General features: G+C 47.0%; 1 protein-coding gene across 1 annotated transcript; it reads left to right on the forward strand.

Moving 5' to 3' along the window:
- The first annotated feature begins 145 nt into the window (after positions 1 to 145).
- On the forward strand, positions 146 to 13,314 carry AP5M1 (adaptor related protein complex 5 subunit mu 1). Its single transcript, XM_083616590.1, has 8 exons — positions 146 to 1,009; positions 4,563 to 5,211; positions 6,178 to 6,405; positions 7,614 to 7,753; positions 8,492 to 8,577; positions 11,224 to 11,339; positions 12,030 to 12,126; positions 13,180 to 13,314. Exons 1-8 carry the CDS (start codon positions 942 to 944, stop codon positions 13,260 to 13,262), a joined length of 1,467 nt encoding a protein of 488 aa, XP_083472716.1. The 5' UTR covers positions 146 to 941; the 3' UTR covers positions 13,263 to 13,314.
- The last annotated feature ends 3,310 nt before the right edge of the window (positions 13,315 to 16,624 follow it).

Below are 16,624 nucleotides of genomic sequence, written 5' to 3' on the forward strand. Positions count from 1 at the left end.
GCTGTCGCCGCCGCCGCCGCCGCCGGCTAGGCCCCAAAGCCGCGCCTCGGAGGAAGCGGGAAGGCCCGGCGGAGGAAGGCGGCCTGAGGGGGCTGAGGAGGCGGAGGCCGCTCCTGAGGAGAGGGGCGAGGGGAGGGGCGCAGGCCTGTCAGCAGCGTCAGTGGGGGGCTTCTGAAAAGTGGGGTGTCCCACGGAGCGAAGTGGGGAGGGAGGGTCTCCTTCTGGTAACAAGGGTAGGACGGTGAGAATATATATATATTTATATTCCATATATATATATTGAAAGACTGTTGGGGAGTTTAAGGCAGGGCTGGGGGGGGGGAAGGAATCTGCTGCAGGGGTCGGAAGACCCTCTAAAAAGGGGAGCTCTGAATAGGGGAAGGGGTGTCCCGACCCCCTACTCTCTGCACTGCAAGAGAGTCTGGTTTGTGCAAGAGCTTCTGGGACAGAAAAAGGGAGAGAGAGATCTGGTTCCTTGTGTCTGCTTTTTTTCCCTGTTTGCAAGGGTGCACTTAGGGTGCATGCTCCCCATTGCAAGGGGATAGTGGGGTTGGGGGTCCTCAGCCTGGAACGGGTAGGGGGTCTCCGCTTTTGGAGCGTTGATTTGCAAAGCTAGGGCGTTGTTTGGGGCGCCTGCGACTTTTTGAAGGCCTGCTACCCCGGGGAAGCGAAACTTCGGAGGGATTTTGTTGTTTTTTAAGTAGATTTGGGGTTGGGGCACGGCCGGTGAGAGGGGTGCCCTAACCTGTGGGCCAAATTCTGGTTGAGGAACAAGGGAGCTGGTGCTCATCCAGGGGAAAAGCTAGCAGTGGCTCTCGGGTTGAGGAGCTGGGCGGTTCCGGATCCGAAATTTCCCTTGGTACCCGAATGATGCCTGCAAGAAGACGTTCCTAGACGTGGTGATCCTTTGCGATCTTTTGCGATCCATTAAGCCACCCGCAATGGCCTTGAGGGGACTCTGGCTCGTCGGCCACGAACAAGGGTCCTGTGGCACCGTGCTGTTTTCCAGGTAATATGCTGTAGTGAACCTACGTAAGAGCTGGTCAGTATGTTCCTTTCACCACCCAGTGGCTGTTTCCCTGCCCACTTTCATCCATTGTGAACCAGAACAGCCTCTTGTGAGTTGAACCGTCATGTAAGGAGCATCTCTTTAAGTGATGGGTCATATATCTCGATGACAGAAGGCCGTGCTTTTCATTTAGAAGTTTCCACCGTGGGCATCTGCAGTCAAAATAGATTGGGCAGATTCGATGAGAAAGACCCTCCTCCTCCGCCTGAAACTTTGAAAAGCTGCTGCCAGTCAGAGTAGACAGCATTGGGCTGGATGGGCGAATAGTCTGAACTGATGCAACACAACTTCTGTGGTTGCTGTTCCTGCGTAGCCGTTCTCCTGCCCAGTTTCCCCTGGGATTGCCAGCTTGAGATAAAGACTGAGGGTGATCTCCCTTAGAGGAACCAGCCCACCAATGACATTGTGACATACTGTGATTTTGGTTTCCTAGCATGCGAGGCAAGGCATCTGAAAACAAAGGGCGTATTTACACTACATTCCCTCTCCCCAAAGATCCCAGGCAATTGTAGTTTGGAGCGTCTGCATGGGATAGCGTTCTTAACAGACCCGAGCTACAATTACCAAGATCCTTTTCGAAAGTTGTGGCAGTTAAAATTCTATAGTGTCAATGTGTTGGGGAAAGACAATACTGGGCAATAAGGCAGCTTCCTATATTCTTCCTATACAGTAAGCCTGAAACCCACGCACAGGTTGCATTCTGGGGACTGCGCCTAAAGCCAAAATCGCATATAGTCAAAAGACATTGGGTGCAATGGTGGGTAGGGTTGCCAGAGACTTTTTTTCCTGGACATCCACCCTCTTTTTATTATGTGCACGTAAAGGTGAATGTGCGTAAGTTAAATGTGCATACGTTGCGGGCGCACTGTATTGATAGTGGCTCCTCTGTGTGACGGATACACAGCACAGTAACATTGCATTTTGGGTGGTGAGGTACATTGGTGGGGCCCACAGGAGGCAATTATTTAGCATTATTTCTCTAGTACAGCATTGTCTTCCTGAACAGGACCGAGAATGTGGTTGTCACCAGTTCAAGGCTGCAATCACAAAACCCTAGTGGCAACTTGCTCTGTGCGTTTGTGTCTCAGCTGCTCCAAAGGCCAGTGTAATTGACTATGAGCTCTGCCTCCTCTCCAGCTTCATGGCTGGAAAAAAAAGATTGGCGCTCATGGAGCTTAGCAGAAAACAGTGGAACACACTCAGTTGCAAGCAGAATCATGGACCCCTTCCCCGTTTTTCTGGAGTGGCTATTTGGAATAGCAACACTCCGAACAATGCATAGGTTGGTTACATGTTCCTCCATATTGCAGAGAAAGACCTCAGAAACCACATCGTGTCCTAAACATAATGTGTACTCTGCCTCCAATATTATACCATTTTCCTCCTGTTTCCCCACGGGGACCAAATTCTTGGCAACCTTGGATGGGCTACTTGCCCTGGGTCCTGCTTTTAAAGGTAAAGGGTAAAGGGACCCCTGACCATTAGGTCCAGTCACGGATGACTCTGGGGTTGTGCCGCTCATCTCGCTTTATTGGCTGAGGGAGCCGGCGTACAGCTTCCGGGTCATGTGGCCAGCATGACTAAGCCGCTTCTGGCGAACCAGAGCAGCACACGGAAACACCGTTTACCTTCCCGCCGGAGTGGTACCTATTTATCTACTTGCACTTTGACGTGCCTTCGAACTGCTAGGTTGGCAGGAGCAGGGACTGAGCAATGGGAGCTCACCCCGTCACGGGGATTTGAACCACCAACCTTCTGATTGGCAAGTCCTAGGCTCTGTGGTTTAACCCACAGCGCCACCCACGTCCCTTCTGTCCTGCATTTACATAGGAACAAATGCCTTATTCTGAGTCAGACCATTAGTTCACATAGCTCAATATTGTCTACACTGTTTGGCAGCAGCTGTCTAGGGTTTCAGGCATGCTTTTGCATGGTGGAGGAGTGGCGAGCGCCTCTCCAATCGCCGTGCATGTGACATTGCATAAAATTTGTATGTGGCACATGGATGTGCCGTCATGCAGGTACCTAATTTTGCTTCCTCAGAAAGGAGGGGAAGAGTTTGCCTGGAGTGTCCATGTTATGGATGTGGGGAGAAGAAGGGTCTATCCCAGTATACAAAGTCGTGATGAGCATGTGAACATTGCACGCACTTTCACTCGCATTTCTCTGTTACTTTCGCATGAGCATTGGGAGAGTTAAAAAGAGAAACGTAAAGAGCATGTGCCAGTTCTGTAAAATCTCTACACAAACTGTGCTTGTGATTGTTGAGGTTCAGCAGTAATTGTAGTCTGCATTGTAGACTCAGGAATACTTCAGCCATCCTTCAGCCAAAATGGGAATTAGAGACAACAAATAAAAACCTTCCACCATGCCAGGTTCAAACACCGATTCCACATAATGCCAATTATCCCCTTTTGTTCATTCCTACTGTACTTTAAAGTGACACTGTCAACTTGATATTTGGAATTAAATTAATTTTGATGGGGGGAAATTGAGCTTCTGACAGTGGCGTCTTTTAAAAATAATTACTGTACAACGTAGTAGTTAAATCCAATTGTTTAATATATAAAAAAAGGTTTTTCTGTTCTCCCGTGGATATTACAAGGGTTTGATATTTCTTTTACTCCTCTGAATAAGAGGAGAATTAACTATGGAGTTGTAGTTAATAAAGGAAGATACAGAAGCAGTTGACAATCAGTTGACAAATCAGAACCTACAAACAGCAGTAAAGGTTTCTCAAATTTAGGGGGCTGGAAAAGGACATGAGCACAGAAACAAGTGAATTGTCTGTTTTATTGGTAATAGAACTGTAAACAGGCAGGGCTCCAGGTTTACCAAAGCATTGGGTCACAACTCAAGCCTTGGAGTGCTTGCAAAGCCTCATTCCCCTGGGTATAGATAACATCTTGTGTGAAGTGGAACTTCAGATGAAGGCCTTTGTGTACAATGGCCTGATTCATGCTGTGATTTCTCCCCAGAAAAGGATTGTGCCAAAACAGCCATTGTGCGGATAGGTGTCTTCATGGAGCCTCCACCTCGCTTGTGACTTGTAAAAACAGCTTGGTGAACCAAACCCTTAGGAGTTGGGTCAGTTTGGTGCCATGCAGCTCAGACCAATTTGGAGCCTGCAACAACAATTTTATTATTTGTACCCCACCCATCTGACTGGGTTGCCTCAGCCACTCTGGCTGGCTTTCAGCAGATAAAGAAACACAATAAATCATCAAACATTAAAAACTTCCATATACAGGGCTGCCTTCAGGTGTCTTCTAAAAGTCGTATAGTTGTTTATTTCCTTGACATCTGATGGGAGGGCATTCCACAGGGAGGGTGCCACCACTGAGAAGGCCCTCTGCCTGGTTCCCTGTAACTTCACTTTTCACAGTGAGGGAACTGCCAGAAGGCCCTCGGAGCTGGGCCTCAGTGTTTGGGCTGAATGTCTCAAGCAACGTAATGTTAACTTTCCTGCAACCTGTGTGCTTCCACATTGCAGGCGTTACCCCACGGTTGAAAAGCGAGCAATATGCCTCAACGGAGCAAGTTATGTGGCCGTGCCTGAAGACGGCCCTTTCCTTAAAGCGCTGCTTTTCGAACTGAGGCTGGCCGATGAAGACCAGAGCTTCATAGAGCGTAGGGATGGCTGCTCCCGAATCAACAAGACTTCGGTCTATGCCCTTCAGACCGAAAGCGGCGAACTTTGGCCTGTGGTGGCCTTCCAAAAGAGCGGGTTGGTTTACGTCGGCCTCCCATTGGTGGAGCAGCCCTTGGCACCGCGCCCACCTCTCATCAGCATCAGTGGGGTCTCTCAGGCTTTTGCGGTCTTGTCGGGGCTGCTGGCTTTCATGAACTCCAGCCAGAAGAGCAAAGCAGAGAGGACTTCCAAAATTGGCCAGCTCCCAGGCTTGCTTATGCAGAGCTGTCCTCTTGGCACCCCGCTGGATATGAACTTGAACGGCTCGTCATTGGAAAACAATCACGTTACTCCAAGTAGCCATCCTCAGAAACCACCAGCTTGGAGAACCAGCACGTACAAGGGAAAGCCTCAAGTTAATGTCTGCATTACTGAAAAAGTCAAGTCTGTGCAGTATGACAAAAGGGATGTGTCAGACATGTGGCAGGTTTATGGAACTGTAACTTGCAAGGTGAGACACTTTCTGGCGCAAATCTCTCTAACCTATTTGACACATGAATGCCCCTGGAAAAGCAAAAATTCAGCTCATTTTTATCTTGGCATATGGGGAAGCTGAACCTAATATTTTTAATGCTTCAGCATGCCGCAAAGGAAATGCTTCTTTTTTTAGATTTGTGAGCTATACCAAACTGAAAATCTCGCTTTACAGATATGCTCTTGCATACCTCCCTCCTAGTTTTGCTAGCTGAATAAAGAGTTAAAAGATGCCACTGCTAATTTCGATATCATTTTTCAGTGTTTAGATTTCATCCTGCGGCGCTTGCATTATTCATCCTCATAATAGCCCTGCGAGCTGAGAGACACTGTCTCAGTTCAGACATTGCAGGTTGTACTTGTAATAAATTACAATAGTAAGAATAGTAATGAAAGTGATAATACAATTCTAGTTAAAGTCAGCAACATCTGGAAGGTCGGAGGTTCCTCTTAAAGGGTAAAGGGACCCCTACCATTAGGTCCAGTCGTGACCGACTCTGGGGTTGCGGCGCTCATCTCGCTTTATTGGCCGAGGGAGCCGGCGTACAGCTTCCGGGTCATGTGGCCAGCATGACTAAGCCGCTTCTGGCAAACCAGAGCAGCACACGGAAACGCCATTTACCTTTCCGCCGGAGCAGTACCTATTTATCTATTTGCACTTTGACGTGCTTTCGAACTGCTAGTTTGGCAGGAGCAGGGACCGAGCAATGGGAGCTCGCCCCGTCGTGGGGATTCGAACCGCCGACCTTCTGATCGGCAAGTCCTAGGCTCTGTGGTTTAACCCACAGTGCCACCTGCGTCCCCGCTATTATAGCTATTAACTATTTAAAGGGAAGCCCTTCTAGGAGGTTGTGAAGTGGGCCGTTCTCTAAGGAGGTCTGTTCCATTTTCATGGATAACTAGGGGTGCTTTGAAGACTTCTTCTTTTTTTTTGTCTTTGAAGTGCGACATCGAAGGCACGGCTCCCAACGTGACCATCAGCTTGAACCTCCCTGCCAATGGCTCTCCTCTCCAGGATATTTTGGCCCACCCTTGCGTTACGTCCCTCGACTCCGCCGTTCTGACTTCCAGCAGCGTTGACGTAATGGACGACTCTGCCTTCAGCGGGCCTTACAAATTCCCTTTAATACCTCCTGCAGACCCCTTCGACCTGTGCTTTTATACTTCCCAGGTAAGGCTGCACGATTTGCAATATTAATCTGGCAGCGGGGGTCAGGCACTTGCCAGAGTCGGTCCCCAGCAAGAGGCGCCAAGATCCCCTGGCCCTCCTCCTCGCTCTTCTCCCACCCTCTGGCCTGGTGAGGATGACCAAGTGAGCAGCAACAGCAGTGAGGATAAGGAGCAGCTGGCACCACTGGTGATGAAGTGGTGGTGATCGGGACCTGATCTGGAGAAGGAAAGCGGGGGCGGGGGGGGGGAGAGGGAGGATGGTGGCCATCTGTCATGGATGCTTTAGCTGTAATTTCTACATTACAAGGGGTGAACTGGGTGACCCTTGGGATCCTTTGCAAGTCTAAGATTCTATGAGCAGGAAAGAATCTGGGCTGGCGCACCTACCAGATTTATAAAGGCTGCAGAAGCAAGAGACCTGCCTGCCTGCCTGATCAGTTATCCATTGAAAGATACTTATCATATGTGCCCGTCTTGGTCTGGTTCATTTATTTACAGCATGGCACCACGTAATGTGAAGTTTAAGGGTTAAAAGCAACACTTTTAAGCTGAGCGCTGTCAGACAGACACAGCACAGGTGCAATATCATCAAATTATCAGTCCCAGTTAATAATCTTGCGCCCCTTTCCCGGACCAACTGTGGTTTCCGGACTGTTTTTAAATGCAGCCGCACGTACAGAGATTTACATCTATGGAAGGCAAAGTTACAATCACACCTTCCTGTATAATAACATGGTCTCTCATAACAAAGCCTGGTCTCTTCTCATCTCTGTCTCTCGGAAAGGAATCTGCAAGTTAGCAATGGCCCTCCATCTCATTACATGCTTTGAGTGTGGCATTGGGCAAGTTTTTGGCCTCCATCCTAGAAATTTTTCCAGCACCCTGCTGATCGGTGGTTTAGAGAATCTAGCTTGCAAATGAGTTGTTAATTCCTGTTTTCCATCAGAATTAAGCACTTTCTGCCTAATTATCTTACTGTTTAGCAATCGGAGAGTTTATATCTGACATCTGGAAGCTGTCAACCCATTTTAATTTTATTTATTTTACTTTATTCTAGAATTTGCACTCTATCATGCCTCCAAAGAGGCCTCTGGGCAACTTGAAAACCCGCAACCATAAAAAAAGCCTACAACCATCAATTGATAAAACGTGTAAGAATGGTTTTAAAATGTGAATATAAGGAATTCAACTCTCCCTCCTCTCGCTCAGGTGCCTGTTCCACCAATTTTGGGGTTTTATCAGCTAAAAGAGGAAGAGTCACAGTGGAAGTTCACCGTTCACCTGAAGCTTCATGAAAGTGTGAAAAACACTTTTGAGTACTGTGAAGCCCGTATTCCCTTTCTCAACAGGTGAGAATCATGCAATTGTCCCCTCTTTTCTGGGAGTGGGATTTTCAAGAACCAACATAGCTCCAGTCATAACCGACTCTGGGGTTGCGGCACTCATCTCGCTTTATTGGCCAAGGGAGCCAGCGTACAGCTTCCGGGTCATGTGGCCAGCATGACTAAGCCGCTTCTGGCGAACCAGAGCAGCTCACAGAAACGCCATTTACCTTCCTCCCGGAGCGGTACCTATTTATCTACTTGCACTTTGACATGCTTTCGAACTGCTAGGTTGGCAGGAGCAGGGACCGAGCAACGGGAGCTCACCCCATCGCGGGGATTCGAACCACCGGCCCTCTGATCAGCAAGTCCTAGGCTCTGTGGTTTAACCCACAGCGCCACCCGCGTCCCGAAATAGAGCATAGGACAGATCATATCTAGCCCAATGTTGGGAAACCACTGACCTTCCAGATGTTGCTCAGTGCTGCTCATCACAATGGGCAATGAGTAAGGACTGGACCAGCAGTTCACCTTTTACCAATATGATGGAAATGGGAGAGGTGTCTCCACTCGCCCTACAGCTGGAACAATTTATAACAGAGGAGTGACGAAGGCTACTGCTTACATCGTCTCCTGGTGCAAATGTTTAATTTGCACCAAATTCACCTTGTACAAAAACTGTGTATTGTTACCGGTTATTTAATGAAGGGGTTCCAGGTAAGCCCCAGGTTGCTGTAACGGGGTTTGTTCTTCTGTTGGCGACAGGGGACCCATTACACACCTGGAATACAAAGTTAGCTACGGCCAGCTGGAGGTGGCGAAAGAGAAAAGCTTGCTGGTTTGGGTCATAGGTAAGATAAAACCTATCCCCCCCCCCCTTTCCTACTGAAGGATGGCTACTTACTGAACTTGTTTGAAAAGGCATCACAGCCACATTGCTGGCTGCTCCATCCACTCTTGGTCCATGGGAAGATCAGCCAAGTCCTCATTAAAGCCTTTTCCCTCCCGGTGGGCTTTGCCAACCAGGACTTCTTTTACTTCTCTAGCATAGAGTTGGTGGCCAAGAGTGTGAGCTCTGAACTCAGGCCAGGCATGCTCTCATCTCAGGCAAAAACTCACAGCGTCTGCGCATGCGCAGGTTGCGATTCGGCACTTCTGCGCATGCACAAAGAGTGATTTAGCGCTTCTGCGCATGCACAACTGCTTAAACCTGGAAGTAACCCATTCTGGTACCATTCGGGTTTTGGCGGTCTGTAACCCAAAAAAACACAACCTGAAGCGTCTGTAACCCGAGGTATGATGAAAATAATAACAATAATAACAAACCTTTATTGTCACTACACCACCTGTGTGCAGTGAAATTAAACGAGCCCCCCTCCCCACCACATATACACTCAGTCTTGTTCGCGCTCTGTGTGCTTGTCGGAAGTCAATTACACCACTATTTTTTTCCATTCAGCAGCCCAACAGCCCACGGATAAAAACTGTTCTTTAACCTGTTGGTGCGGCTGACTATACTTCTGTATCTCCTGCCCAAAGGTAGGAGATTAAAGAAGTGCTGGCCAGGGTGTGAGTCGTCCCTAAGAATTTTCCTCGCTCTCCTGAGGCAGCAGTCTCCCGCGATGTCATCTAGCGAACTCTTGAGGACAGCCCATGATGTCATGTGCAGCCAGCGACTCCTTGAATAGACTTGAGCAAATAATTCTCAGCACTCGGTCTGATTTATTTCACAGGCCTATTGTGGTTCCCATTTACTCTGATTCCCACAAAAAGAGCTGGATTGTGCTTTATTAGCGTCTCTGGTGTCTCACTTTGTGAACAAGTTCCCAAGCTGCATTTGTCAGATACGGGACACTTAATTCTTGGAACTGCTTATTCTGATAATTGGGTTAGCCAAAATTTAAAACCTTGGCTCAGCCTCGGAAAATCTTAAATGGCACCTGAGGATATTTTCCTCTTGGTTGTCGAATTCCCTCTTTGCCCTGCAGCCCCTTCCTAGGTTGCCTTCAGGCAAACCACAAACAATTCTATCCGCCTCAGTCCTTCTTGCCTCCATCTGCAGTATGGGGATAAAAAATACTGACCTACATTATGAAGCTTGCTGTAAGGGGGACTGAAATAAACCTTAACAATGTGAAGCACCTGGAATATTCCAATGTGAGGTGTCAGTTCTAAATGATGCTATGTATTTATTTCAACAATTTGTATACCACTTACACACAGTTGTCTCGGAGTAGCGTGCTGGTGATCCAATACAATAAGACAAAAATGTGTTAAAATCAGAATTCAGTTAAAATGCCTGCAAATTCTTTTTTTTTTTTAAGTAAGTTTTGAAGGTGCCGCATTTGTAAGAACTTGGTCATTTAGTGCTGCGGTGCCTAAACTTTGGAACTCCCTGCCTGGTGAGACCTTCCCCATGCTCTTTTCAGCACCTGCTAAAAACATTATTAGAAACAAGCTTGGAAAGTTGAGGAAATTTTAATCTGTTTCAGTATTTTAATTTTTGTACGTTTTAAAGTATGGCTGCACCTTTTTCTTGGTTTTATTGTTTTCTCTTTTTGAAGCCGCTTTGAGGTTGTGTGTGTGTGGTTCTTTTTTACAATCAAGCAGTGTATAAATTTTACGAAATAAAATAAATAAACAGGGAGTGGGTTCCGTTTGACCTCAACTGGAAGGGAGTTCCACAGAGCTCCTGCTGGTTATGAGCTGTGCATTCAAGCCATGGGGAACCACTAACAGTTACTCCTAAAATTTCTTCTTCTTCTTCTTCTTCTTCTTCTTCTTCTTCTTCTTCTTCTTCTTCTTCTTCTTCTTCTTCTTCACAGCATTGGGGCAGTATTTGCCTGTAAACTGGGTTTAGGTCCAAAGCAGAGGTGCAGGTGTGGCCAGATCCATGTGTTTAAACCAGACAGGAAGTGGGGAGGGTGACTGATTTAAAGATCGATGGGCCGGGCTTCTTTCAGACTTCGCTCAGGACTTAAAGTACCCCAGACGGGGCTGCCCCAACAGTTCTCTCAAGTTACGAGTGGTCCCTTTAGGAGCTGGTTCTCATGGGCTCCAAATCTTGGGCTTCACACCCCCCCCCTTCTTAGAAGTCGTAAAGGGAAAGGGACCCCTGACCATTAAGTCCAGTCATGACCGACTCTGGGGTTGCGGCGCTCATCTCGCTTTATTGGCCAAGGGAGCCGGCGTACAGCTTCTGGGTCACGTGGCCAGCATGACTAAGCCGCTTATGGCGAACCAGAGCAGCGCACGGAAACGCCATTTACCTTCCCACCGGAGCGGTACCTATTTATCTACTTGCACTTTGACGTGCTTTCGAACTGCTAGGTTGGCAGGAGCAGGGACCGAGCAACAGGAGCTCACCCTGTTGCAGGGATTCGAACCGTCAACCTTCTGATCGGTTTAACCCACAGCGCCACCCGCGTCCCTTAGAAGTCTTACATAAATGCTATTGCTATTATTACAACTCTGAAACCTTCCTTTTTCTTTTAAAGGACAAAAATTCCCCAAGTCATTGGAAATATCCCTTTCTGGGACTGTCGCTTTTGGCGCCTTGAATCAGGAGCAGCAGAATGACCCTGTGTGTACTGGAAACACCACCTACATCAAAGTAAGTCGTCAGCTTCAAGAGAAGCTGGGTCTTAATTGTGCAGTTGTGTGTCGTCGTCGCCCCCCCCCCAAAAAAATGGATGGACTTGGGCACTGTTTTCATCAAGAAACTTTGTAAGGGCCTTCAACCTGGATATGGGTGGATGTTAGGAAACAAGAGGGACATGGGCATTTTCTGTTCCTGTCATCCAGTTCTACTCACTTATGTGCAGGAATACCAAAAAGTTCAAGGGGTGTGAGAGCCTTCACTAGCTGGAGGAAGTAACCTCCTTGTGCAAAGATTAGATACACCATATTTTCCCGTGTATTAGACGAGGTTTTTTGACTCAAAAATCATGTCAAAAAACTAGGGTCGTCCAATAAACGGATAGTGGCATGGGAGGGGGGGAGAAGCAGCGTGCCAGCCAGCCGGTTGGGAGCGCAACTTTCCCTGATGCCGCTGCATGCAGAAAACGATCTAGGGAGTGTTTCCTGCCCGCAGCTGCGTGGAGGGGAGAAGCTCAACAACTTTGGGCCATCTCCCCTCATTTTCTTAAAATTGAGTCCCCAAAAATAGAGGGGTCTTATACATGGGGGCGTCATATAGATGGAAAAATACTGTATATTCTAGGTAGGTCTATGGGGACAGGGAGGTGTTTGAACAGAAATGAGGATCTGTACATCTTACTGTTTTCTGCTTGGTTGCGCTTAGCTTTATTTTAGAATCCTGGATTTCACACTGACCGGATGTTACACAGACCAGCATTCCATCCAGGTCTTTTCCTCAGGAAAACCAAAGATCAGTACAGGTGAGCAGGGTCACATCTGCCGCTGGTTTTACATTAAAACAGAAGGACACCTTTAGCAAGCTGTAAATAGGTGAACTTGCCTTGGGGCCTCCATTTCAAAATTACCTTCTGCAGAATTTATCATTATTGTTATTAATTAAATTTCTACACCACCCGTCATGCGATGATCACAGTGCAGTTTGCCATATAAAAACACAAAAATGCAACAGAAACAATAACACACACACAGTTTAAAGGGCCATAGATTTAATTAGCCAAAAGCCAGGAAGAAAAGGAGTGTTTTTGCCCATCACTCAAAGATATATAATGAAGGTGCCCGGCGAACCTCCCTGGGGAGAGCATTTCACAAGCAGAGAGCCACTGCAGAGAAGGCCCTGTTCTTGTGTTTCCACCCTCCGGACCTCTTGAGGAGGGGCCACACAAAGAAGGGCCTCAGATGTTGATTGCAGGGTCTGGGTCAGTTCATATAGGGAGAGGCAGTCTTTAGGTATTGTGGTCCTGAGCCATTTAAGGCTTTATAGGACAGAGCCAGCACTTCGAATTGGGCACCTGCCACCCATCTGGTCTAGGGAACTGCCCACCAACAGAGCCGCAGTCTTACCTGGATTGAGCTTCAGTTTGTTGGCTCTCATCCAGTCCATTACCGAGGCAAGACACCGGTCCAGCGCTTCCACTGCCTCACCTCCTTTACGTTAAAACAGAAGGACACCTTTAGCAAGGTGTAAATAGGTGAACTTGCCCTGGAGCCTCCATTTCAAAATTACCTTCTGCAGAATTTATCATTATCGTAAAGGAGAAATAGAGCTGTGTGCCATCAGCATATTGCTGCCAAAATGCTCCAAAATGTAGCTTTCAACTATATGATTTATTTATTATGTCTAGTAAAAACATGTTTTTTTAAATTATGAAATTACAATCTCAAATGTATTTTAATCATTTGTGCTTTTGTGTGTTTTGAGATACTGTATAGTAGCTTATTTCTCTCTCTCTCTCTCTCTCTCTCTCTCTCTCTCTCTCTCCGTGTGTGTCTGTGTGTGTTTATTTTAATTTCAGCTCGAGAATTGCTTTCTTCAGATTACTACATCTGGAATTCCAAAGCCCCGGCACCTGTAGTGTATAGAACTTTACTTTTCTAATTTCCCCTCAATTTTGTACTTGAAATGGGAAAAAAGTACTGAAATGTTTTAACTGATCTGTTCATTATTTAAGACCGTGTTTGGGGGGGGGAAACAACAAACATCTTTATTTTGCTTAAATGTTGTTTATTGTTTTGTGAGCCCACACACCCCTTCCGTAGCTAGCTGTAGCCAGTGACATTGTAGGCTTTCTTTCACCACCAACACATCCTCAATGGTCTGCAACTGGTCCTCCTGCCTTTGTAGAAATCTAGATATAGGAATGCTATGGAGTGGGATCTTTATTAGGGGGGGCAGGCCCTTGCAGGTGCTGTGGACCTTAGTGTTATAGCCTTTTTCACCTCCTGTTGAGCACAACCATCTCTCCTCTTTGGCCAAGCCCATTTGTAAAGAAACCTGTATGAAGTAATACTGTTTTTAAAGTAACTCCGTGCATGTGCAGAGTGCCTTTCACTCACCACTGAGCAACTGTACCACTGGAATTCTAGAGCTGGCCTTCCTTCCAGGGCTGTTCATCCATTGGGAAAGGCAGAGCAAAGTATTTGATTCACGACTCAATTCGTGCTTCTTGAAATGGATCTTTAAATCTGCAAGCCTAAAGGTAACACTACAAGCCTATTACATTAGCCGGTGCAAGTTGACAAGGGGTGAAATCCTTTTCCAAAGGTCACAGTGCGGCTTACAGCATAAAAACACAAAATGCATAACATAATGAGAAATATTTGCCCCCGCTCCCCCATTTAAAAGGCTGTAGATTGTCAGATTCTGCTGCAAAACATTCTGACCACCTTTAACAGCTTCCAAGCTCCTTTTCCATATACAGTGGAAGCTCGGGTTGCGAACATGATCCATGCGGGATGCAGGTTGTGATTCGGCGTGTCTGCGCACCCGCAAAGCACAATTTAGCACTTCTGCGCATGTGCGACCGCCGATACCCGGAAGTAACCCGTTTCTGTACTTCCGGGTTTCAGCAGTCCGCAACCCAAAAAAAACGCAACCTGAAACGTCTATAACCTGAGGTATGACTGTAAACCCAGCAAGCAGAAGAACAAACTATTCCAAATTTAGTGGAACAGAGAAGTCACAAAAGCTGCATGCTAATTCTGCATTTTAAAAAAATATTCACTGGTATCTTCAGGAATACAGGAAACGGTTTCAGCAGGCTGTAGGGATAAATGGGCAAAATTGTGAAAGGTGGGGGGGGGGAACTTTGGGACCCTGGAGAGTAGCACAAAAGGAGAGACAAACAGCACCTTTCATCACCAGGCACAATGGCCTGACTTTTGTTTAACTGTGTTGCTGTGTGATAAATAAGATCAGTGATTGTGTATGGGGAGAAGTTTCAAAAACTATAATTTGAAAAACTGCTCAGGTTGAGATACCAATCTGACGGCTGGTTCAGCATCATAAAGAGGAGATTGATTAGCGCAAGCCATGATGCTCGGCCAAAAAAAGACTGCCTGGCAAAACTTCTGAAAGGACAGCCAGGGTGTGCTGAAATTAAAACCCCCTGTTTCTCAAAGATACCATCTAGGAGATACCACCTGTATGCAGATATTAGTTTGCTTCTTGGTAGTTAGAATATGTGTGTATAACACTGTGTACGCACATGAGGACAGAAGAGCCTGGCCTCACTGCCTTCTGGGGGAGAGAGTTCTGTGAAGAAGGACTTTCTGGTATCTGTCCCGAATCATCCATCATTCAACTCCATCGGATGTCCCTAGTGTTACGAGAGGGAGAAAAACCTGACCCACTTTCTCCACATACAGTGGACCCAAGTTTTCGAATGTATTCCATTCCGGAAGGCCGTTCAATGTTCAAAAACTAAGGACCAATGAGGTGGCTGCAAAGTCGGGGGGGGGGGAGAAAAATGCACCTCAAAAGCTGTTTGACTTCCGAGGCATGGTACAGATCAGTTGCTAAATGGCTCCTGGACTGGGCCACTGCAGGTGGCCGATGTATCATTCTGTTCCAGGTGCTGCCATAGGAACACCAGAAGCTGCCTTCTACTGAGTCAAACCCTTCGTCCACCTAGCGCAATATTGCCTGCGCTGGCTGGCAGTGGCTATCCCGGATGCAAGGCATGCTTCTCTCCCAGCCATACCCAGAGACCGAACCTGAGACCTTCTGCAAGCCGAGCAGGTGCCCGGCCGCCAAGCTACAAATCTTCCCCGTCTCTTGGCTCCGACGCCCTTCCTCGGCGTTGCCACACTGGCTTCGAAAGCGATTGGCCGAAGTAATGCAGAGCCGAAAGAAGTCTGGGAATGAGCAGCTGATTCCCCGGGAGGAGAAATCAGGGGTGCGCAGGAGGAAGAAGGAGACTCCCCGCCGGTCGGCGCCAAGCAGACTGAGACGCCTGTTGGGAGGGGAAAGTCCATTGCTCTCTGCGGTAAACTCTCCTCCCGTCGCAGGACAAAAGCAGCACCCCTGTGTGCATTCCAAGGAGATCAGCTGGATATCCCAGCGCTGCTTTTGATTCTGTCTAGAAACCTATCTTTTCAAGATAATTTCTTTCACAAAACAAAAAAAGGAAGGGGGGGGTTGGGGTGGAAGACAAAAGTCTGTTTCCCATTTGGTAGGTGACCTGTTTAATGTTTTCTCTGTGTCTGGGAACTCCTTAGTGTAATTAGGGACCTTTGAACTCCCCAACTAATCCGGAGCTATTTTGTATTCCTGACTCATCTTGAAGGCTGGACCTTTCTTTTCTTCCGAGTCTGCTGCCACAATTAAAGAAGAAACAGCTGCATTTCAAAGAGATTCCAATTCCAGAAGCTAAATCGTGATTGACACGTTCTTATTCTAAGCTATAAGAAACTCGTAAGAGTCCTTTCTTGGGTTAAAACTTCAATCATTTTCTAAAAAATTATCTCAATATGGATTTTATTCATTTTCTTTGATAGCCATTCTTTGCACAGATACACACACACACACACTGCAGTGTTGGTGGCGAATATGAACTGCTAGCATAAGGGAGCCTGAGCCATCTTCTAGAGACAGCAATGGGCAAATTCCGTTTAGTGTCAAAAATTATGATTAGGGAATCAGACACCTGCCACATAGCCTAGCATGGTTCCAGACAGCCAAAAGATGAAGGAAGTGGGACGTTCTTGAAGTCGGACACCAACGGCGAAGGCTTGTCATCAACCCAACAGTGAAAGCCGCCAATAGGAATTCACATTTTTACCAGTTTAGGAATGTATAGTCTCTTATTCCAGTTTAGCATAACTTCTTTCGCTTCCTTAACCCAAGGAGCAGTAGTTTTGCAAAAATGCAAATTATTAGTCATTAATTCCCCCCCCAAAAAAAATAATCTCTGAATGTCTGCTTTGAAACTGCTAGCAAAATACATAAGGTTTTGAGAT

This window comes from Podarcis filfolensis, assembly GCF_964270895.1.
Source record: "Podarcis filfolensis genome assembly, chromosome: 1".
NCBI lineage: Eukaryota > Metazoa > Chordata > Lepidosauria > Squamata > Lacertidae > Podarcis > Podarcis filfolensis.